Here is a 24,042-nt window from a genome sequence, read left to right as displayed (position 1 = left end):
TATACCTTCTCTGGCAATAGTCATACAGTATTTCTGCCAACTAGACGTGAAATGACTAGTGTCCCCAAATCTAAAACAGAATACTGCCATCTATAGGTGAAAACTTACACACAGTGAGTTCATCCCAGTTGAGAATATCTTTGAGTGTAAAATACATTATGCATTAACATGGTTTAAAATGGAGGCAGTTTTCTTTTTTTCAGAATTCTCATTCGGAAAATACACCTTCTTGAAAACTATAGAATAATGCTGCTGCACCTCAACTGTGGATTCAGTTTCAGTCAGCCCATTCCAGACCTATTCTGCTCTCTTCTTTCAGCTCGAGAACATGGTGTATTCAAAGAGCATGAAAACACAAGTTTCAGGGAGCACTGTGACCTGGAAAACAATCTGTCAGGAAGTAAAAGAGACTGAAAATGGTAGAGGTCTACCACTTTTTTTTTTTTAATTTGTCATTCTCTGAATTACATTGTATAGTCACGTGTCTCTTTTTCCAGATTAAAAGTGGCGACTGACATGAGGTAGAAGGGTCGATTATTCAGACTGCATTGTTTCAGCATTGCCGCCCCAGATTCCATCTCCTAGGGCAAGGCTAATGGTCTGGACTCACGTGCACAGAAGACCTGACAGCATCCATATCCAAAGACAGCTGGCACAGATCTGCGTCGCACTTCCCTGGAAGGGGAAGTCGTTATGAATGATAGGAAGAGCTGCATCAACAAAAAGGCACCTTTCTCATAGAGCTCTCTGAGGGAGTTGGACCAAATTACATTGTGCAGTGATAAGACTGCCAACGGTGAACATGTGATGTGCTGAGAAATTGCACAAAAAGCAAAGGGCAAGGAATATAACTATAATCAAAGAAGGATCTGCAGATTAATAGGATATGTTTGGGTGCATTACAAAACAAATATGTGAGGCCACGAAAAGCTACAAGGACATGCTCTGAATATATTGGAGGATATTTAATGTATTAAGTATTTTAATTTTGAAAGATGTCCAAATAAGGGTTGTTCTGCATTACTGGAAGCTTGTGAACCTAAGAAAGGAAAATCATGTGCACAGAAAAAACAGCAATTGCCAGAATACCCCATAACTGACAATGAATTAAATCCACATTTGTTCAGTTATGTGTTTAACTACATAAGTGGCAATAGAATTACCTGGTAACATTATAGACCAATATTACCATAGACAAGAAATCATATTTCCATTTTAAAGGTTCACAGAGGTGATGCTTTACAAAACTGATTGATGTCAGAGCATTTTTTTTTTTTTTTTTTGAGGTAATGTGTGGGCAAAACTACAAAGACTAATCATTACTGGAGGAGCAGAGATGGGAGCCTTTTGTTGAAAGCATTCAAAGGCGAGTGGGAGAGAAAAAAGGGAAGAGGGAGGAGGACAGGTCCATGGTTCCAGTTGCAAAAAGCCGGAAGGAATAATAAATAGAGCTTAATTCTCTCCTGCTACCCTTTCATTGTAAATTGGCCTTGATTTGAGCTCCAGCTGCGCGTGAAATGACAAGGCAGTGTGGTGTTGAACAGGAGCCAAGGTGGCGGTGCTTCACTCTGCTGCAGTTATTTATATGTACTGTATCTATGTAATTCATCTTTCAAGTCTTCCCAGACAGAAAGAGGCAGATGTGAAGTCACCTCCCAACAGCTAACTACCCAATCAGAGAATGAGTACTGTAAAAATATCTAAGTCAAAGGAACATTATGTCTCACTTCATGCTATAAAAAAAGTCTAATTACCTCAGTACAGTAGCAGTATCGAAGTGAATCGAAGGGAGATAATTACGCCATCTTCCCTGCAGACCCTTTGAAAAAATATCCCTCTAGCTGTACGACTCAATTTACCAACTACATGCTCCTGTAATGCATCAGTTTGATGCTCATCTTGGCGGTAGTCTTTAATCATGCAATTTTAAAAGGCAGTCACGACCACACAGTCATCACGAGCATAATTATATGCTGTGACCAAAACTGATTTGCCATCAGCAGATTGTAACCTGTTAGCATCTCAGAGTCAGACAGAGATTACCTGCTCTGTTGTTAAGCATTAATGTCCAAAGCTTAATGGTCACTTGTGTCTTTTGACACAAAATCAAGGCCCCATTGATTCCCTTGTAAAATGAAACCCATTACATTTTTTTTTTTTTTGCTGCAGTGTCCATCAACACAAAAAAGTAAATCATCAACTTCCTCTGCAATTTGCTGGTTGTCAGCGGCAGGAGTTGCGAGGAAGAACAGCGTGTTTCAGAACATTCTGCTACTTCGCTTGAGAATGTCGCACATTTTGATCTGATCCCTGCAACGCAAGGAACTCATTATGTTATTATGAACTGTACAGCTGATTCATTCACACCCTACAGAGATAATGGTCTCATCTGTCAGAGGACTGAGCACCTTTAATTAAGAGAGAACTGTGAAGCCAAAATATCCTCCGCTCAATTATTAGAAGAGCAGGTCATACAAATGATGACACAGCCACTGCAATCTGTAGCTGCTTTTCACTGGGGAGTGTCTCGATTTGCCCATCAAACCTGTGCGGTTTGCAGTAACACCAGTGAGATCATTGTCTGAGCTTTCACCAGAGAAACATGGCAATTAATGGCACATGTTACAAAACAAATGTTTTTTTTTTTTTGCAGGTTTACTATTTATTATTTATAGCATAATTGTACAGCATATTGATGCGGACAAATCAATGCTTTATGAGGGAGGCTCACTGCCGCTTCGTCCTGATATTGCAGTGGGAATATCCTGGTCTCCAGAGCCAAATGACCATCAAGTACATTGATCAAAGATACAGACGACCTCTGCAGTTCAGTACAGTGCTATTGATTTGGCCTTCTCCTATAGGTTATCTTCAGCCCTTTTAGGCAAAAGAGCATTGTTCAAAGAGCACTGTTTCCATTCTGCGTGGGTCTTGATTTTGAAAAGATCTTCAGATACCAGTTTTTTTTGACATTTCAAAAACCACATGAATTTTAAATGCACAGGAAACTGACATGAATGACGTGAAAAGTATGAACAGTGTAGAAGCTAGATTTTACATAAGTAGCTGTCGAGGAGGCCTGATAAATTTTTCACAGCGTGTTCACAGCAGAAACGGTGAGGATACTAAATATGAGAATTAAACATTTAATTGAAGTGAATTGATGAATAAATGAGTGATAGATATATCAACAATATGTTGATGCAGACTTTTAAAGGCACTATGTGTAACATTCAGAAAACCCCAGTTAATTAATACCACTGGTGGCCCCTCAGTGAACTGCAGTTAGCATCCTGTTGCTCACACTTAGATGGGTCTGGCAGTGGGTTAACACAACAATAATCCCAAACTAACAAGAATTATAAACACGTTAGGAGCGGGATGAGTACTAGACTGGAGATAATGTACATTGAATCTAGAAAGTGAAAGGTTACAAAGATTAGATGTTTTGTTTTGTGCTAAGTAACATTAGTTGGTGTCACACGCTGTGGTGTGTGTGGGCACAGAGGGACATTCAGGTAAATCACCTGGGAGTGAGAATAAACATCACATCCTTTGGATTTTCCAGAAAATTTGTCCTGAGTCCTTTGAATAGAAATCAGTCCACAGGCTGATATAAGCAACCGAGAAAGTCAGCGAAGGTCTAAATTTTCTCAAGTTACGTAATCACTCGTTACCATATTAGCACTAAAAAAGGAATTAATACATGTAAATTGCTTCACATTCTTACATATGATACCTTTAAAAGAAATCATTCAATTCAGAACACTTGCTCAGTATTACTCACAGTGTGGTCAGCTGTCACTGTTTTAACATCACCACCGAATAACTTACACAAGCTTCATCTTTCTTGGGTTAATTTGTATTCAGTTTTTCAAGCTGTGCAGCGTTGGTGCCTCAGAGACCAATTATGTGAGTGTGGCATCATCAAGCCCTCACACCACAACCAGTCACATATTGCCAGCTAATTACTTGTACTTAATCTTGTAGCAGAGGAGCAGAACTGATTCTCGTGGGCTTTCCATCTTCCTAGAAGATGCAATCTACACTTTAAAAGAACAAACAAGTAGCATTTTAGCCCAGTGCATCTTGGAATTTTCACATCCACATACATACTTATATCCATATATCTATGACATGAGTCATGAAGCACACCCTAGCCATATGAATAAATAACAATAATGCAAAGCTTTGTCAGATCCACAGTTGTTTGTATTGCTACAAAACACAGCTTTGATGAAAAGGTCAGCCATTTAAATGACAGGCTTTGCCTTAAAGAGGTGTACCAGTCATCCTCGGTATCCTAATGAGTAACACCTGTCACCTCCCTTGGGTCTAATCATGCAGGTACATGGGATCCAGATTGCTAAGGATAAAGCATAGAGGGGAATGAGATTACTAACACAGACATACCACTCAGTGACATATCAAGAGCACAGAGCCTAAATATGGCCACCCTTCATTAAATCTCATTTCCAAGAATAGGGAGCAGACTGTGCTCTTGTAGGTATGAATAATGGAAGCAGCCTCCAGGAGCTCATTTCCAGAGTGATCATCATGTTCAAGTATGGCCCAATGATCACACAGATAAAGTGAGAGGCTGACATTCATGATTAATGCCCTCAGGTCTGTCTCCAGTGCTACACAGCCTCCTCTGTCAGATCTTCTGACGACTCTGTTCCCCAAGCGTACAGCATCAGATGCTCACATAAAATAAGATACACTATGAATCACTGGAGTCAGGAAATGTATTGTGGACATTTGTCACTGCGCACACAGCTAGCTGTACTATCAGACATATATAACGCATACTGTATGGTATACATTATATATAAGAACCACACAAAACTAAAATGAAGTTCATACAATATTCATGTAACATATGGTTGATTATTTTCAATATATGACAAACCCCTTCGCAATAAAAGAGCAAAATCTCTGCTAGTATTTATCTATGCTTTGAAGGAAGAATCATTCATACACAATTGACACTTATTTTGTCATGTGTTTGAACAAGATGCACCTTGTGAAGTGCATCAGCTTTTTAATTATTATTATTTTTAATTTAAAAAATAGATTCTTTTTCGTATGCGTGTTGATAAGCTATAGCTTTTCTCTTTGAATGCGAATGCTTATTTGCACACAATATTTAAAAGTATTCCTAATCTTTGAACATGTTAGATATAAAATATACATCTGTAAATTTATCATAAAAATATAATACAGCTATCACATATAACATATATCTTACTTTTAGTTCAATTTAGTATATTTTTGTTCTATTCACTGCATTATCATTGCATAGAACGTCCTTAAATTTAATTTCTTTTTGTCAATTTGTTTATGACCATGACGATGTCTTTGGCATAAACTGTTTTTCACATTTACTCATGAATGTCTTCAGTTTTAAATGATTATTTATTTACATATACCGATCAGGCATAACATTATGACCACTGACAGGTGAAGTGAATAACACTGATTACCTCTTCATCATGGCACCTGTTAGTGGGTGGGATATATAAGGCAGCAGGCGAACATTTTGTCTTCAAAGTCGATGTGTTAGAAGCAGGAAAAATGGGCAAGTGAAAGCATTTGAGCGAGTTTGACAAGGGTGAAATTGCGGGGTGTTCCCGGTCTGCAGTGGTCAGATCTATCAAAAGTTTACGTCCAAGAAAGGGACAGTAGTGAAAAGGCGACAGGGTCATGCGGTTCACTGATGCAAAGAAAAAAACTGAGCGAAGGCCAACCCGTGTGGTCCGATGCAACAGACGAGCTACTGTTGCTCCAGTTGCTAAAGAAGTTAATGCTGCTTCTGATAGGAAGCAGTCAGAATACACAGTGCATCACAGTTTGTTGTGTATGGGGCTGCATACCCGCAGACCAGTCAGGGTGCCCATGCTGAGCCCTGTGCACCACCAAAAGCACCAACAATGGGCACGTGAGCATCAGAACTGGACCACGGGGCAATAGTAGAAGGTGGCCTATTTGAAGTCCATGTACACCCTTTCACGGAAACAGTATTCCCTGATGGCTGTGGCCTCTTTTAGCAGGATAATGTTGTTGCTGTTTTGGCAGCAACAGGGGAACCAGCACAATATTAGGCAGGTGGTCATAATAATGTTTTATCATTTACAAGTCAAAGGCAGTTCTTCATGTTGCCCACTAGGTGGCACTACCGTGAAAGACAAAATCACTAGAGTCCAACTCAACTGCTGCAGTGTACAATGATACATTTTCTTTTTCAGTTTACAGTTAATCAGCAAACTAAAAGTTCTCAACATCTCAACAAGGAGGCAATATAAGTATTAGAAAACCCTTGCAGCAGAGATTTAATGCCGTCATAAAAGCAGAAATCTTAGTTTTGGATATGTTAAGTGATGAATATCAAATGTTTATATGATTTTAGAAGTTACCTCAGTGCCTCACACTTCAGATTTACCTGCAGTTGACTTACTTTAAAATTCTTACAAAGGAGCATTATAGAATTCTTCCTCATGCATCAAACGTTACAGTTCGGCCTCCTGACACATCACTGAGTCGAGCATTGAGACAAAGATCTGTATCTCTGCTGATGAAGGACACGGTTTTGTGTTTCATACTCGCAGCAGAGGATTTCACCTTATTTGTCTGTGTGAACGGTCCGTCCACCAGGTTGTCTCGCCCTAAGTCTGCTGGCATCCCATGATCCCATAACCCTGTCGCTAGTTGACCACAGAATTGATACCAACATACCAGCTGTGACTCTGTTACATGAGATGCTTCAGACATCGGCTGACTGGAAGGCATGTCATTTCACTCTCTGCCGATGACAAAGCTACAAAGGACTCAGCTCATATTACAGTGAGACATGACTGAAATATTTACAGTCACCAGCCTGGGGATAGACTCCATCAGGCTGATGGAGACAAGTGACCAGAGCGTGTTCTAAATGTTTTCTCTTATCTCATCTTATGCCAGTAACTCACAGGTTGTCATTAATGCAAAACATACAACTGTGAAATTGTAGAGTCACTGTTCAGTATGTGTGTGCTCCAATAAGGACTTGAGTTTCAGCCATGTGATATTGTCCATTTAATCCTGCCAGTGGCAAACACTATATTTTTTTTAAACTTCAGTAACAGAGGCTGAACTAAGCAAAACATGCAACATCAAAACGCTTCTCAAATTTTCTCCTTACTGTCAGACAAATATTTATTGAAAAAATTTGTCAGTTCTTTGATGTTTGCACTGGATAGCCTACATTCTGTTTTTTTGTGCCAACAAACTAAAAAGTCTGAAACTAAAACATTACCTGCTTCAGCCTGGAGACTCTTCATCTTTACAGAAAGCCTGTGTTACAAATTCAGGGCATGGTGTTTTAAATTTTTCAGACAGACAGGATGGATCAAATGCAGAATCCAGTAGTTTTGGAGCTTGACCCAAACTAGAGATTAAAAGTCAGGATGTCTCGACCTCTGTTGTTTCATTTTGTCCATTCTTTTCACCCAACTTTATAGAAGTGCAAGGGTAAATCTCTGGAGTGCCTCTTTAAACCATTTCATACTTTGAATGTAATACAGTGTATGAAGTGTCTTGCGTTCTTATTGCTGAATATTAAGTAATTATGCAATGGGATACTGAAGTGCAAACAGGCTTACAGATTTCAGGCTGACGCACTTGCTGATTATGACTCCTTTCTTGCCATCTGTGTGGAACTGGCCTACATTGTGTTGCTGCCAAAAATGTATTTAGTTCAGGTCAAATTATCCCTCCAATCTCTCTCAGCCTGCTGGGTCCAAACAACATTACTGTTGTGAGACTAAATAAATGACCAGTAGCCAAATGAAAAATTAGTAGATGTGCACTACTACCATTAGCTCTTAACATCGTTGATGTTCAGAGAATTAATAATGTATTTATTGCCAAGGGCCTCTGATATTCATGTACATTTCGGAGCCAGGTGCATCACTTTGTAAAAAAACCATGTAAACAGCACGTTCATACCTGTTTTGTGGTATGTGCTAAGTGCACCTTGACAGTGGGATCACAGTTAAAGAGTGAATTCTGTAGTATGAAAAATGTATATATCCATGTCACCGATTTTTATAAAAACTGACAAAAAAACTGTCATGTACATTAATTTATTACACAGAAGCTTGATTTACAAAACATACAAGTGAACTGAAATATATGCTTGTGTATTGAAAACAGTGAATGTGCCTTTTAATCAGCTAATATATAAGTCAAACTGAACTTAAGACATTTGGCTTACATTTATTTATATTTACACCATAAATATATTGAAGAACTAATAATTGCATCAACAATTTAGCTGTGAGATTTGTGTCACATATGCATTTAAAATATTTAAAACCTGTCTTTACATGAGCATAAAATAAAATTACTATCCCAGTGGATAGTATTTTACAGTAATTGAAATGTCCTATGCTCCGTACAATACACAGATAGCTCTGCATAGTGTGCAGGTTTCAGGTAATTATCCTTGATGTGGCAAATGAAGAGGCTGACAGTAAACAGTATGTTTATACAGACGTTGCTGTATGTTAAGCGGAACAACATGTAAACATTTGGTTATGAAGACTTGCTACCATCTTGTCATCCTGCAGCACTAAACCCTTTCCTCTGTCAATACTTTGGACAGTACACCTCTTGTCAATCCTCACACACAGCAGGCACAATAAAAAGAAAAGACTTTGACTCTGTGTCAATACTCAGACGTCAAACGACAGCTGAGGCACTTTTAAGACTGCTGTTATTAGAGGAAGTTGTCTGCATACTTCTATATGCGCTACCATTGGCTTCTCAGTTCCTGTTAACAATAATACAGTCATAGAAATAGCAGAACGCTATCAAACATCTGCTGTTTTTGTGGGTGACAAAGACAAAGTTGCCTTGACCAAAAAAAAAAAAAAATTCTGCATATTCACCCGTCAGTCAAACAGATACTGTAGCTGGTTCAAAGTGTCAGCTGCAAAGTGTGCGTCAAAAATGTGCAAAGTCACTGTTTTGCAACCGGAACATTGTCGACCAACACACTTGATGCCGGTTGCTGCTCTCAGGAAGTGCTGCTTCTCTTTCTGGTCCTGGGTTTTCTTTTCAGGATTTCTTCTTCTTGGTCACTTTCACAATCCCTCTGAAAAAAAAAAAGAGTGTTTAAGTTCAGCTGTACTATTGTTGTTATTGAAAGATGATGGTAATTCTAGGGGCCCACAGCTAGAGAGGACTCACAAAATTTAAGGATTATCATACTGTTTTCTAAAAAGCAGGGTCCAGAACTACTTGTTGTACCCAAAAATACCTGCTTGAACATGTAATGCGATGAGTCCAGGGAAATACAGTTCAGGTAGTAGCTACAGCTTTATGACTGCAAAAAAATACATATAAACATCTGCTGCAATTATCACTTGTTATTACTTATTTTCTTGCCGAGTTAGTTGATAAGATTTATATCATCTTCAGGTCTGTACAATAAACATACAATGTATGGCTACAACCAGAGCCAGTTAATGTAGCTTAGCATAAAGAAACAGATGGAAAGATGTGAACGTTGTATCAATCGACTCAATTTACTCCCAGCAAGAAAGCAAATATGCTAAATCCCCAAAATGTCAAACTGCTGTTTTAAGTCCAGACTGAGCCATGGCCGTTAGCTTTACAACAGTGTGTTCTTACCCCATCCTGCTCAGGCAGCTTGTTGCCCTTCTTCATGATCCTTGTTAAGTGGTTGCACAGAGCCACAATTCTGAACGACAACTGTTGAACAGATAAAATCAAAGAGAATGAGTCACAAAATAAATCCAGGGTGATATTTATTTTTTTACAGAACCCTGATTTGCTGTAAGGAAATAATCCAACTGTGCTCCAAATACTGCAGTTTACCTTCCACCTGCGTCTGGCGTACTGTCTCTTAAAGTTCTCCAGGTTTACAACTGACAACCTCTTCACCATGGCCTGTCTGGGATTCAGAGGCTGCAGAGACAAATTGAGGGACGAAATGGCAGAGAACGCACCTTTCATGTTAATCTCAAATGTTCAGTAAAATTCATAAACAGAATGCTGGTTTTCTCAATAGAATCACAATTACAACAGGAAATAATGGCAGATAAATCACAACAGTTTGGAAATGGGATATATAATAAATAATGAGCATTTATTTCAGTGGTGCTGACAACAGTTAAAAATCTCAGTGTGCACATCCAAGGCGAGGCCAAAAAGTGTGAGCATATCTGTTGAGATGCTGAAAAAAAACACTGATAAAAAGGTGACACACCGTTAAACACACAAAATCTTATCATAAATGTGGGTGTTTTTTTTTTTTTTTTTACCCCTGTCAGCTCAAAGGATATCTCCAAGAAAGAAATAAAAAAAGGTTTTTAAAAAGGTTTTTAAAACAAATAAATTAATTCAATCTTCATTAAAAGTGCATGTTTGAATCTATAAAAATAATATGGAAAAAAATCATTTATGACTACAAAAGTTACAATACAAATGGATAGCCATGGTAAAAAAAAAAAAAAAGGAGGACAACAAAACTTCAATATACAGTCTAAAAAAATAGACTGTAATGAAAAAAATAAATCAATCATAAAATGTGAACTTCTGATACATTCCATTGAAAATAATTGTTCTTTGATCCTGTGTCTTTATCTGACCAGGACACAATAAAAACATTCATGACAATATTCTTCTTCATTATCTCGAAATAAAAAAAGCCACCAAACCTGCTTAGAATAATTACTAATACTGTGCCACAATTACAGTATGCCACTTAAAGGAATAGTTCGACATTTTGTGAAATGCGCTCATTTGCTGTCTTGCCGAGAGTTAAGATCAATACCTCTCATATCTGTTAAATATGAAGCTGCAGCAAAGCTAACCACCACCAAATGGTGGTTGCTGAGCTAACAGCTAGCCTGACTCTGTCCAAATGGTAACAGCGGGTAGGCTACATGTTTTGTATCAGTTGTTTACTCTAAATAAAAACTGTAAGTGTGAAGATGACAAGTTGACATTTTAGCGTTATCATCAGTCACGGCAAGAAAGTCCTGGGCGGACTTTTCCCGTTAAACCACAACTTGCTGATTTATGCTTCAGTTTGTGCAACGCTTAGTGTAGGAGCCATGTTATCCTTTTGGGTGATAGTTGGTTGTCGATTGGTTTTTTTGTGGTTGCCACGGTGATGAACAAAGTGTGGGTCACATGGGCATAGTCGATGACAGGCGGAGGTCACAAAGGGGTGGCACTCACTCACCTGCGCTCAGGTGGGAGGAGAAAGGGGAGATGGGTAGCCATTGTTTTTGTTGACCGCGTGCAGGCAGGCTCACATGCTCGTTTCATTCAGATCGTTTGCACATGCTTAATACTGTTTACACGGCTCCATCTAACTTGCACGTGTAATATGAAAGCCGCTGTTGTACCATATGTTTTCTCTATATAAAGAAAACCTATGAAGATCAACCCGAACTCAGCGTGTTTTGGATCATAGCGCGTCAAACAAATAGACAGGGCCCGTTTTCTACTTCTCATCCGACTTAAGGCTGAATTTTGGAAGTCACAATACTTAGACGAACAATTATGTAATGTGTGAATTAGTGAGCTTTAGAGTTGCTGATAGGCAGATATATATATATATATATATATATTTTACAGCCGTACAGCTTCAGACTAGCTGCTAACCTCCCCTCTTCCTGTAGCTTCATATTTACAGGACATCACTCCTCTCATCTAATTCTTGGCAACAAAGCAAATAAGCATATTTCCCCAGATTTTGACATACCATCCCTTTAACTTAAAAGTATTGTTTACAGAACACAAGAACATTTTTTTCTTGTTTACACAAGAAAAAAAAATCTAGAAATAAAGTAAATGTAAGAACTACAGAGCAATACATTCAATAGCAATACATTCAAAAGTTTGTGCTGCTGGGAAAAAAAATCAATGCGCTGAATTCAAACAGTTTTGTTTTCAAACATGTTAAGATCTTCAACTTTCATAAAAGTGTGTCTTCGTCTGTGCGTGTTAGCCAGACTCTGTGAATGGCTGTTTGGCCTCGGGGCACAGTTCCCCTCCACAGGACTGATGCAGCAGCTCCTTCAGTGCCTGCTTCACGTCCATGTTCAGACTGCTGCTGTTGGCTCCTTCTGGATGCAGAGAGCTCATCACTTCCTGCAGCCACTGCATTTCAGAGTTCAGCTCCCGCCTCAAAGTGTCCAGTTGGTTTTGCCTCTGGCTGTACTTCCCGCTGATGCTCTCCATACTAGCATCCACAGCCTTCATGTCCTCCTGCAGGAGCCTCCTGGTGGCCTCGATTTTACGAAACTCGTAGTGGACCTGGGAAAGCTGCTTCCTTGCAGTCTCGCTCTCCTCCTTGTACCAGGTCTCCTTGTCGTTGTAGATGGAGAGTAGTGCTTCTATGTCACTTTGGAGACTGTGGTGGGCTCCTGCCACCTCTGACAACCCTGTCTCCATCAGGCTAATGTCTTCCACCACATGGGCAAAACGCTCAAAGTTGGCGTATGTGTTGTTCTGGGGCATGCTGGAATGCAACTGAATAGTGTACTCCTTCAGACGCTTGGTCTTCAGCTGCTCCACTTTCTTCTCAGCCTCAGGGGTGGCGCTGTCTTCCTCTATGTGACCACAGGACTTCAGACAGAAGGGTGGAGGGGGGGGGACACTGAGTGAGAGGCTGTCTCATTGTCTTTGAAACACACGTAGGGGTGAATATCCCAGCAGAGGTGGTACTGTAGGATTAGTGTGTGACCCTACCGCGAAAGCCATGGCGGGTAAGAGTGCCAAAAAACAACAGACATTCCTGTTAAGTTTCCTGGTTTCATGCTTATGTATCCAAACAGGACGAAGACTCCACAGCAAACCACTATTCCCATGCATCTCAGAAGCCAGTACTGGAGTAGATTTCTTTGACATTACAGGTTGTTAAATGTCCATGCCATTAAAAACACAATTAGTGAGATGTTGCTTCACCTTGATCACTTGAATATCTAGACAAAAGGACTATTTCAGACTTCAAAAGACCACTGTACATGATGTGTGGGGCTAAGTGGACTGATATATGAAGGGGGAGAAAGTATTCCCAGGAGCAGGAGACTTGATGGAGGTTGCAGTGAAAGTAACTGTGATAAACTATATTTTCAGCAGACCAGAACATATAGACTTAAGTTAGTGTCTGGGAACTCCTTTGAGCCTGTAGGCTTTTTTTTTTTTTTTTTTTTTTTTTTTTGTACAAACAAACCTGTTACCCCTGTTTGACATCAGCTGTTACATGTTGTTTCTGGGTGGAGTGCTGACCATGGTTATTAAGAAAACCAAAAACATGCTATAATACAGCATAAAACATGTGCATACCTTAATCCAAGGATGGTTGAGGGTGTCTTGTATGGTCATTCGTTTCCTGAAATGAGGAGAGAAAGAAGAAGAAGAAAACGCAGCTGAGTAAATACACCCGAACAACTTCAACAGACACAGAGCAAGTTGGTCACATGTTAGGATGTCAATCTCTCAGGGGTTCAGATCCGTATAATTTTCAGAATTCAGTGAAAACACATAAAGCAACAAGAACAAGATGACATGGTACAAACAAAGACAGACAAATAATTACATAATGTGTGGCCTGAGGTAGCTAGTTTACTGTGTCAATTGTGTTTATTTAGCTTATCTTATTTAGTGTACCAATAACAAATGTGCCCAAATCCTTGCTCTAGATTTCTGTGAACAGGCTGGCCTTTCATTCTCATTTGGATCAGGTCTGCACATTTTATGCCCTTAGGATTAATGGCAGTGAAACCTCTAATGAAGGGCTTTGTGCTGGAGTTGTCAGAGCAGACCTTTGTCTTTAGCTCTTTGTCAGCAACCCGCTCTTTTACCTCGTGTCCTTCTCCAGGAGTTGTCGGATGAAGCTCTTGGCCAACTCGCTCGTGTTGCTGAAGAGCTCCTCGTCGAACTCGTAGTTCATCGCAGAGATATTTCCCAGGGTTTCCTGCTTCGTGTCACCGAGGAAAGGTGACGCACCGCTCAAGCTGAAAAAACAGCACAAACATTCACACACTGACTAAGACCTTCCTTGATAATCACATTAGGTACGATAAGATTCCCATTCATAATCACGAATCATCCCAACTTACAGTATATATGTGATGACTCCAATGCTCCTGTGAAAAACAGCACAAGGTTAATCCAAAGTTATGCACTGCAGCCGGTTGTATGGAAGGCAGTAGAGTCAGAGGTAATTAAAGGATCTTACCACATGTCTGCCTCCAATCCCAGCGGCTCATAGTTGACTATCTCTGGAGCTGAAAATAGACAACACACACTCCTGCATCACAAACAGGCCAAACACCAAGCCTCCTCTTAAAATGTCCTACAGCACAAATGTATTTCATATTAAACACTTACCAACAAATTCAGGTGTGCCAAAAATATTTTTGAAATCTGCCCCGGCTTCTATTTTGTGTGCCAGTCCAAAGTCTATGAGTTTGATGCGGGGCAGAGGAACGTTCCTGTCCAGCAGCATTATATTTTCAGGCTGTAGTGCAAAAACAACAAAACAGAGGGGAACATCTGTCAACAGATTTCCTCTAATACCAAGATTGGGAAATACATGAAGAGCACCCAAAGTAACCCAAGTTACCTGATTAAAGCCGCCTTATGCGTAAGCATTAAAGAAAAACATTACAACCGTTATAGTCAAACTGAAAAAAGAAAAGCTTGACAACTTGGAAAATTTGGGGTTTTTTTTCCGGTTTGTTGCAGAATTAGATGATAAGATTGACACCACTCGTGGTATCATCTAACTCACAGAAAGAAAGCAAATAAGGAAATTTCCCAGAAATGTCCTTACTTTTCCATTAAAGTGATTAAGCTTTTAATTTTTGCCAGTTTACAGAAGTTCAGACTTGTGCTATGTTGCTGTGAAACGTATCAAGAGTGAACGAGTAGCTACAGAAAAACAGGGCAGTGACTTTCAGAGAGCAGCTTGGGTAACGCTGCTCTCTGAAAGGGAAAAGATAACCTTGTGGTGTCTGTATCTGAGAGTCTGGATCTCAGCCACTGAAAACAGGAAGGATGTGTGATTCAGAAAAGCAAGACTCAACTGGCACGTACATTAGACACCTGCTATATATATTTCACATGGTCCTTGTCCTTGCATGTACTTAATAGCACAGTTGCTGTAGAGCTAATGAATTTCATCTTCGGCACGAGACAAATATAGTTTTACATGTGATGCACAGATGGATCATGTTGTACCTTTAGATCAAAATGCGCGATCCTCTTGGAGTGGAGGTACTGGACTCCATCTAGGACTTGTTTGATAAACTGAGTGGCCTCCTCTTCACTGAGAGACTCCTTCTGAGCCAAGAAATCAAACAGTTCACCTCCAGAGACCCTGCAACACAGACACACACACACACACACACAGACACACACACTCAGTGACTCATCCGGTGGGCTCAGATAATCTGGAGCAAGGGGTCTCTTGAATTTTTATCTAAAGTGTGTTGGATGGGCTGGTCCTGGATGCCTTACACATGTTTGCTTGTGGTAACAATTTGGGTCTGTCTTGTGTCAGTTTGTCCTACTTATGAATCACTGTAGTTCTCCATTAACCTCAAAGAGCCGCAAATGGCATAAAGCATCCTTTGACCAGCCGGCAGCCCATAAGCATGATGTTCTTTTACATTCATTCAAAGAAAACATAATAGACAAACTGAATGACGCACAGTGTGTGATCGTGCAGCTAACTAACAAGTCTGTCAGTCAGTCCAGCCCTGCTTTGACTCGACTGAGCTTTCAATTAGTCCTAATTGGGGCCCTCAATGTTCCCAGGCACTCGCTGGACCCAAACGGGGCCCTCTGAGGCCTCTTTTCAAGTATTATTAACTCTATGAGAGGCATTCGGCTCTTTCTGGCACACACAATCCTCGCAAATGGTTTTCAGCAAACACGGATTCAACAAAAGATCTGTATACAATAAACTCACAGATGAGGACAAGGACATAACTTGGACAGCACTGACCACAAACATTAAAAACACTGTACTGGCATTAGGCTAAATAGGCTCTAATCATTTTACTGCAGAAGAAATGCAAAAAGGTGTAATACAGCTGTAACTTGGCAAGCATCTGTTCTCTTAAGTGTGCGGATATTGTGAAGTATTGTTGAATCAGGCAGTGACTCACAGTTCGAGGATGAGCACCACGTCCGTGCGGTTCTCGTACACATCGTGCAGTGATACGATGTTTGGGTGCTGGATCTCCTGCAGGATGCTCACTTCCCTCTCAATCTCCTCTCTTCTCACACCTCGTCTGCTGGCCCGACTCTGGCGCTTTTTGATGAACTTGGCAGCGTATTCAGTGCCTGTGCTCTTCTCTGTGCAGCGCTTGACTATTGCAAACTGCCCACTGCAGACACAAAAGAAACAAAAAGACACAGATTGTTTTTTTATGTGGCAAATGACTAAAATCTACTACTTTGTGTTAAACTTTGTCATCTCCTTAAGTTAGAAAACAGTTTGTAAATAAATTATAGCTGCAGGTAAAGACAGATGTCAGGGAGGAAGCTGTGTGTCAAAGCTAGCTGACATATTGTGGTATAGTTCACCACTTCCTGTTTCCCAGCCAGACAAAGAACAATCGGACAGGCCGGCAGTGTGGACAGAGCTGCTGTCCTCCCACTACAGCAACCTTCCTGCCAATTTTCTAGCCATCCTCAACTGATCAGTCCACTGAAAAAATCCCAAAAACTCTGAATATTTCACAACAGAGGTGTGGCTTGGAGACCATCTCTCAGTGGAAAATTGTTTCACTTCTCGCTGTTCTCTTGTTTTGCATGTTACGGTCTGACTGTAACTCCACCGGTAAACTTAGTGTAACATTTTCCTTTATTGTCACTCTCCCCTAACAAAACTACATAGTCATTTCAGTCATAATTGACCCACTGACAGACTGAATGAAAAATGTGAAAACATTTTCCAGCTCTGTCTCCCAGTTAAACATATGTGGTGACTCTCGATGACTTCATTATCAGACCAGCACTTGTAAGCTCAGCTCTGACTAAGCCTGTTGCCACTCCTGCTGCTTACATGCTTCCTGCTGCTGTGGGTGGACCTGCCCCCTCTATACATTTAGACTGTGAAAACAAGCCTCTTAGAGTCACTGATCTGTCAATAATAAGCCACAGAAAGACAAGAGGGTGAGTGTGGTGGCAGAGATGGCAAATACTTTCTGTGTGCGGAGGACGAGCGCTGTCTTTGAATATTCAGTCAGTTGTATAAAGAGCATTGTTGGATGAAATACATTAAAGCTAGTGGAACCGTGGATTTATACCTTTACAAATCTGCAATACAGCAGAGACACCTTGTATTTTTAGACATTGTGAAAGAACACACACAGAGGGAGGAAAGAGATAATAACTGGCAGGCATTTCGTATATTTTGGACATAACTGTCCACACAGAGATTCCAGGGTGGCTGTGAGAGGCTGTCCAGTCTGTAACCACTATCATCATGGTGTCTAGTGGGCTAAGAATAGCTCTGCTTTCAGGCCCATTCTCCACCTGCCACCTCTCTGCTGCTGCTGGGGAGAAAGAAAGGGCCCGCTGAGCCGGAGGACTGGAAAGAAAAGATGAGTGGACAGGAGGAGCGCTAAGAGGAGCTGCTGGATAAAAGACAAGAGTCTTAAAACATATGGATACCCACTCTGCTCCTGCCACACTCATCTCACACAGCAGTTTCTACTTGTACTTTCAAACAGTGCTTACAGAGAGATAGCTCATCATAAAACAAATAAATGGATTAAATACAATCAACTTGTCTTTGTGGTTTAAAGCAGCCCTAGTGAGTTTTTAACCTTCGCTTAACCACATCAGTGTGGGACTGGTGAGGCACACCCTGTCCTGTGATTACTCAGTTCTACATTCACATCTGGGAGCAGTTCTACATTAAGACATTAAGCCTACTATTGAATTAGCATTGGTCAAAAACAACAAAACAGTTACCGAGGTGTACTTATAAACAGGTGGAACAACTTCTAAGACTATATAACTGAGTACAGAACCACTGCAAACTGGTCTCAAAATTTTAAATAGACGTCTCTGTGGAAAAAAAAGAGAGAGAAAAGCTTCACAAAAGCACAGCGGTGTTAGGTGAAGGGTTCTTGTACCGGATTGCGTCAGGTGTTTGAGGTGTTACTTCACTTGGTGTGTCTAATAAAAAGGAATGTTTTTGAACACTTAAACAATTTATGACTCCCTGGTTCTAGTGAAGTATCTAGCCAACGGCAGGAGCCACAGGTAGTCATTAAGATCATTTCATTTGTATCAAGGCAGCAAAACACGGTGAGGATCGGATTTTGTGCGAACATGTCCCAACAGAGAATGCAGCAGAGACTGAAAGAGAGAGTGGGGGAGGCATGTGCATGGTAACAAACAGTCACACATGCCACAAAGGAGAAATAAAAACAGGGTGGGTGGGGTGATGAAGAACAGTAACAGTGTGTAATCTCAAATGCTCCCTCTGTCTGTTCTTTTCACGGGATATCTGAGACATCCCTAAGAGGCTGACCCTGTTAAAGATGAGCACGATAATGTGTGAACTGAAGAGGAGGGTAAAGTCTTCCAGTCACATGGCAGGAGCAGCAACAGTGTCCTTGATTTGCCTGTTAAGAAAGACTGAACAGAATAACCCCTTGTGTTGACAGTTGCAGCCCAAATGTGAGAAAGTGCACAACACAAATGTCAGTGCAGGGGCTCGGGGCTTTACTTTAGTGTTGTTTCGAAGTGTAGAGTAACAGTGGAGAGAACAGTGATGCTGGGAGTGGTATTCCACAACGGGCCAGGCGTGCCGGCTGTCTTAGCTTTAAGCCGGCCAGTGGGGCTGAAAGTACCATCTCTCCACAGAGTTTCCACTTCCAACAGCTGAAGGTTATTATCCACAGCCAAGGTTGGAGGAATGCTCGGACAAGTGGCGCCGGCCCAATATTTAAACACATTTCTCAACTGAACAACCTCTGGGGCGGCATAACAATCAAAGCCAGATTCATAATTGACCAAGCCCTGTCCCTAACCACCTCTACCATCTGTGAATCAAATGTGAAGGAAGGCTAGAGAAGCAGGACAAAGCTCTGAAATATGACTCATCATTAGAAAACATAATTTCTGTTGTGTTATCTAGTTTAACAAGTACTTGAGAAGCCAAATACACCCCTTTATCAGCTACTATATCTGCTATAACTATGAAACATCACAGCATTTCTGCCCTCAAAGTGTAGATTCCCACTGGTTTTTAAGTGGTCCAGTGTCAACAAAGCATGTGTGGAGTAGCAAGGTTGTTTGGGTGTTTGCTGACAGTACCGGGGTGACCTCTGTCAAACGGGAACTCTGAGAATGTCCAAGAGGTCAACGTGGAGTTCCCTCAGTCAGGCTGCACTGAATAAACACATTTTTCATCCACTCAACCACAGGAATGTGTGTTCCTCAGAGCTGACTACATGCATTCTTGACCTGTTCCTTGTATATGCACGCCCAGTGTCTGTGCTATAGATAAACCTTGTACAGTAAATCCCTTTGGAGAAATTCTAGCACTTTACAGCGTTCATCAGGAGCACCTGTCTGCCTCTCAACTTTCATGCTCTTTTCACGTCAACACATCTAGTGTGCATACGCTGCTACCTTAAATGTGCATTACTGCGCTCCCTGTGTTCTCACCAAAGAAAACAAACATCTGCAAAATCAACACACTGGTCCTTTAATACCCTTCTGCTTGAAATCACATCAACCAGAGACAAACTGGGAAACATTTTGCATATCAGGTGTAGTGAGGTGACCTTTTCAGGGTTCCTGCATTTGAAATTTGAGTCATTTAATGACCAGAGGCTTGCATGCTAACACACTCACAATGAATAAGTTAACATAATAATTAGCAGGCATTGCAATGTCATCATCCTAGTTTATCATGTTAGGATGCTGTGTACCAAATATCATGACAATCAATCTATAGTTTGGTAGTTATTGAAATATTTTTTTAAGAAACAAAAATGTTAACTTCATGGTGGGGCCATGGAGGAAAAGTCAAGGGATCACCAAAGTCAGTAGGATTCACCATCTGGGGACCATAAATATCTGTACAACATTTCATGTCATGGCAGGATGACTCTGTCATCCACAGAGTCATCCTGCCAGCACGACTAAAAGCGCCACAGAGCCATGACTGTGTGCACTAAGCAATGTGAAATTTGTGAAGGTGTCATCAAAGCTGAATTGTCATATCCACTATGATGTAAGAGCAGTACTTCCAGATTTCAAAATTTGGAGGAAGTTTACAAGCCTTTTATTTTTGTTCAGACATGCGAAGACAATGGCGCTTCCTATCCGGCAGTGCATCCTGTGAAATTTTGTCGTCGCTTGAAGATGACTAACAAAGGTGATGTTTCTTCGTTTAGTAAGTGTTACATGACCACCAGTAGCAGCATCTAGTAAAGGCAGTAGTAAAGTTATAAAAGTTGTCAGACCAAACGTGGTCTTAGTCATGACCAAACATAGACAAGAGCAAAACTGTTGCTGACAGGTAGAGTTCACATAGTCCACCATCTGCACGCAGGCCCTTTTTTCTCAGCCTTGCCTTTATGGTTACTTGCATAACAGCTCAACAGGGTCTCACTAGTCTCATGGGAGGGCCGGTGGCAGCTGTGGGCTCACACTGAGACACTTCCTACTGTATGTCATCATCAGTGTCATCACTCAGATGGAAAGACAGCTACAGTTGTCAGTAAATGCCTCACAGCTCAAGCAAAGGGTTGTTTTACAGATAGGTTTACTCAAAACTCTCCATCAGTAGTGGAAAGAAACACTGAGTACAACCGTGTGGGCTCCTGTGACATTAACATCTGTCAACAAGGGGATGGTATGATGAATTAACTTTCCTGAGGCAAATGGCTCAACAGTTCCATAGAGCTCAGAACCTCTTAAATACTCCACACTGATCAGTTTTTGCCCCCCTTCATCAAGTTTCCCCACCCTCTTGAGAGGACGATTGAGTAACAGTTCCACTGTGGTGTACAGTGGAGAGGTCTGAACCCATGAGGCTGTCACAAACTGTGGGTGGGGTGGCCTGCATCCTCCAAAACTCATTTGAACACGGTCACAAGAAGAAGAACTACAAGTAAAAAAAACAAAAATCCAGCTGCTGAATTGGTGATAAAATTCTCATTTGCTCTGTGACTGAAAAAGTCTTCTGGTTTTCTCTCACAAACATCTGCGGCTTTTAACCACAGTAGCTTTACATTTCTGTTTCTCATGATAGTAGAGCTGAACATGCACAAACCTCAGGTCACAGCTGAGTTCTCTCAAGCAACACGTATTCAGCTCAACCACAACACAGTGATATTGGCAGTATTTAAACAATACATTTCCCCATCAGCTGTTCATCCACTGGTATTACTTTCCAATGAGGCAAACGGCTTGACAAAGAGCCCGTAAACCCTTTATAAAGTCTTTAAAAAGTACTTAAACCTCTTATAAATGGTTAGTATTTTTAACAAACCATTCACTAAATTGATGAGTTGTGTGACACTTTTGTCCTTAATTGATCAGGAAGGCACCTACAATCCTGGAAAATGATCTCCAATTATAAATCACAGTTGGTCATTAATGAAGGGTTCTTACAGTGATCCACTGAGTTTGTACATAATCAATAAATTTTTAATAGGTGTATTTTGGTCCAAATATTGTGGCAGGTCTTTCCCCAGAAAGTAGGAGGTCAAATTGTTCACTTGATTCAAAAGTTTTTCCTATTAAGGACTTATAACTGATCTATTAAGTGTTATTAAATACTTTATTAACCAGTAAGAAATTGTTATTTGCAAGTTATAAACTCTTAATAATGAGTGTCTCATACTCATTATCCTTCTAGTGAATTGCTGGTCTATCATAACAGTATTCAATCTTTTCATTTACAGATGCGTTTGAGTATTTGACAAGGAAAATGTGTGAGGAACCTGAATGTAAAATAGAAGTTGCTGACACAAGACCCTTCTTCTAAAGGCACTCAAATGCAGCTGGAGCACATATTTCAACAGCAGGTCTTGGTTTGTCCTGTCAGGGTGTGTCAAAGCAGCTGTACAGTAAATGGCTAGCAAAGTGTATATTTTGACTAGTAGTGAAAGGCAAAAGGTCAGATGCTTTCCCTTCACACCCTCTCTATCTGTTAACAAGTCGTGCACATGCCCAGGTTGTTCTTCCGTGCAAAATGAATTTGTAGCTTCCTCAATCAAACTGCACTCTGCCAACTTCCTTTAATTTATTTCCCCACAGGACATACTGTCCTTAATGTCTGCTCTGCACAGGCTTGATTAACACTCCTCAAAATTTACCTTCAACACATTGATCCACCACCCAGGATCATCAAATTGTACAAAGTCAAATTTTATTCTCTTTCCTGGATCGAACAGACTGTGGTCAAACAGAGCTGGAGTGCGTTCACTTCTGAAACTTTATCTTGTGCTGTAAACTTCAACCTACTTTAACAAAGTGACACTCCCAATTTCAAGCTTAAACAGGCCAGCTGTTTGCATACCTATGTACACACATGTGGACCATTGCTTCAAGAGGCATGACAGGGAAAGCCAGATTGCACTCTGACTCACACAAAGCAAGGGGGATCATTTTCTAGGATCTGGAGATAAACATCTTGCACTGCACTGCGTCAGCTTCAAGAAATGCTCACCTTCCTAGTTCCTCTCCAATTTCATAGAAATCATCCACATTCTGTTGCTTGAATACCGCCATGCCAGGTGTCTTCATTGATGTAGTTTATCTTCTTGATGTGCACCGCTTGAGTCTGTCTATCCAGCAGTTTTCTTCCTTTTCTCCACAAGCCCAATCCTGTGGATAGAAAGAGGTGTTCCTACTGATTTCTGAGTAGAACAATGAAAATGCACTTCATGTTTCAGCTTGCAATAGAGCATTCCATCTCAGAGATGTACCTACTTTTACCTTCCTGTTTACAAAGCCCAAACACTATGACTTGACCAGCAAAGAAAATGAAAAGTACACTTAGTAGTCTGTCTTTTACTAGACTAAACACTGATTATTGGCTTAAAAATTTAGTAAGTACCACTCACAAAACTGTGCCAAGCTGGGCAGTATCACAGTGTTTAGTTCTTGTTATTCTAACAGGATTACAAATAAAAAGAAAAGAGCATTCTGAGTAATTAGGGCAGGTTATCTATTGTGAAACCTTTTGTCTGGCAAAAAGGCTGACATTGGCAACAGCATGTTCTTTGTAAATATGAGAAAATAACCATTATTCCTTACTCTCAATGAGAAGGTAAAAATGAAATGGTAATTAACTGCACAGTGCAGGAAAGGAAACATATGTTCATGCAACTGTGAGGACAAAAAAAAAAAAGAAAGAAAGACTGACATACCACAAACTTCCCATCTGGTTAAGTTTTGTGTCTCACATTAAGCAGCTCTACAAATTCACAGCAGCTACGTCTTATGTCTTACCTTCCGTCAGATGCAGAGGTGATGAGAAACTCACATTGGTTCCCACGTCTCCTACAGCTGGTCTACTCTCACCATGGCTGCAGTTCAGTCATGAAACTGCCCCTTTATCGTCTCTGTTGTTTTCTGTCACTTACGGCAGCACCATCAGGCTTTTGAGTGAGCACAAGTCCCTCCCCCTAATGGCTCTATTATGGAACTGAAGCAAAAGAGAGGCAGGCTATCAACAAATATGACTGTTATGCCTGGAGGATTAGTAAAGCAAGAAGTTTTTTTTGTTTGTTTCTCATGAACACCTACAGATGAGACATTGTTTATTGAATAAGTCAGCCATTGTTTATTGAATATGTCTTTTGACAGCCATTACAAAAACATACATACATTTCTGTAACATAAAAGCTTTGCACTTAATACCGATTAACAATGAACAAGATACTGTAGAAAGAAAAACAGGGAAGTGCCCGATAATATTCTGAAGTCATCCTGTGCAATATACTGCTGGGAAAATCAAAAGAAAGAGAGAGA

At 40.5% G+C, this 24,042-nt stretch overlaps 1 protein-coding gene across 2 annotated transcripts; it reads right to left on the bottom strand.

Annotated features, from left to right (window-relative positions):
* Nucleotides 1-8,109: 8,109 nt before the first annotated feature.
* dapk2b (death-associated protein kinase 2b) lies at nt 8,110-23,654 on the bottom strand. Of its 2 annotated transcripts, XM_041037914.1 has the most exons (12): nt 23,521-23,654; nt 22,736-22,893; nt 16,197-16,418; nt 15,265-15,403; nt 14,413-14,542; nt 14,261-14,309; nt 14,142-14,168; nt 13,884-14,036; nt 13,366-13,411; nt 9,883-9,972; nt 9,676-9,756; nt 8,110-9,136 (listed from the first exon to the last, which is right to left on the bottom strand). In XM_041037914.1, exons 2-12 carry the CDS (start codon nt 22,810-22,812, stop codon nt 9,059-9,061), a joined length of 1,092 nt encoding a protein of 363 aa, XP_040893848.1. In that variant the 5' UTR covers nt 22,813-22,893; nt 23,521-23,654; the 3' UTR covers nt 8,110-9,058. The 2 variants fall into 2 exon arrangements, with proteins under 2 accessions (XP_040893848.1, XP_040893850.1); XM_041037916.1 differs by lacking the exons at nt 8,110-9,136; nt 9,676-9,756; nt 9,883-9,972 and adding an exon at nt 9,990-12,645.
* Between the last annotated feature and the right edge of the window lie 388 nt (nt 23,655-24,042).

The sequence above is a fragment of the Toxotes jaculatrix genome, chromosome 5 (assembly GCF_017976425.1).
Source record: "Toxotes jaculatrix isolate fToxJac2 chromosome 5, fToxJac2.pri, whole genome shotgun sequence".
Taxonomy (NCBI): Eukaryota; Metazoa; Chordata; class Actinopteri; family Toxotidae; genus Toxotes; species Toxotes jaculatrix.
Note: the sequence above shows the minus strand (reverse complement) of the source record. Positions and strands in the feature narration are given on the sequence as shown.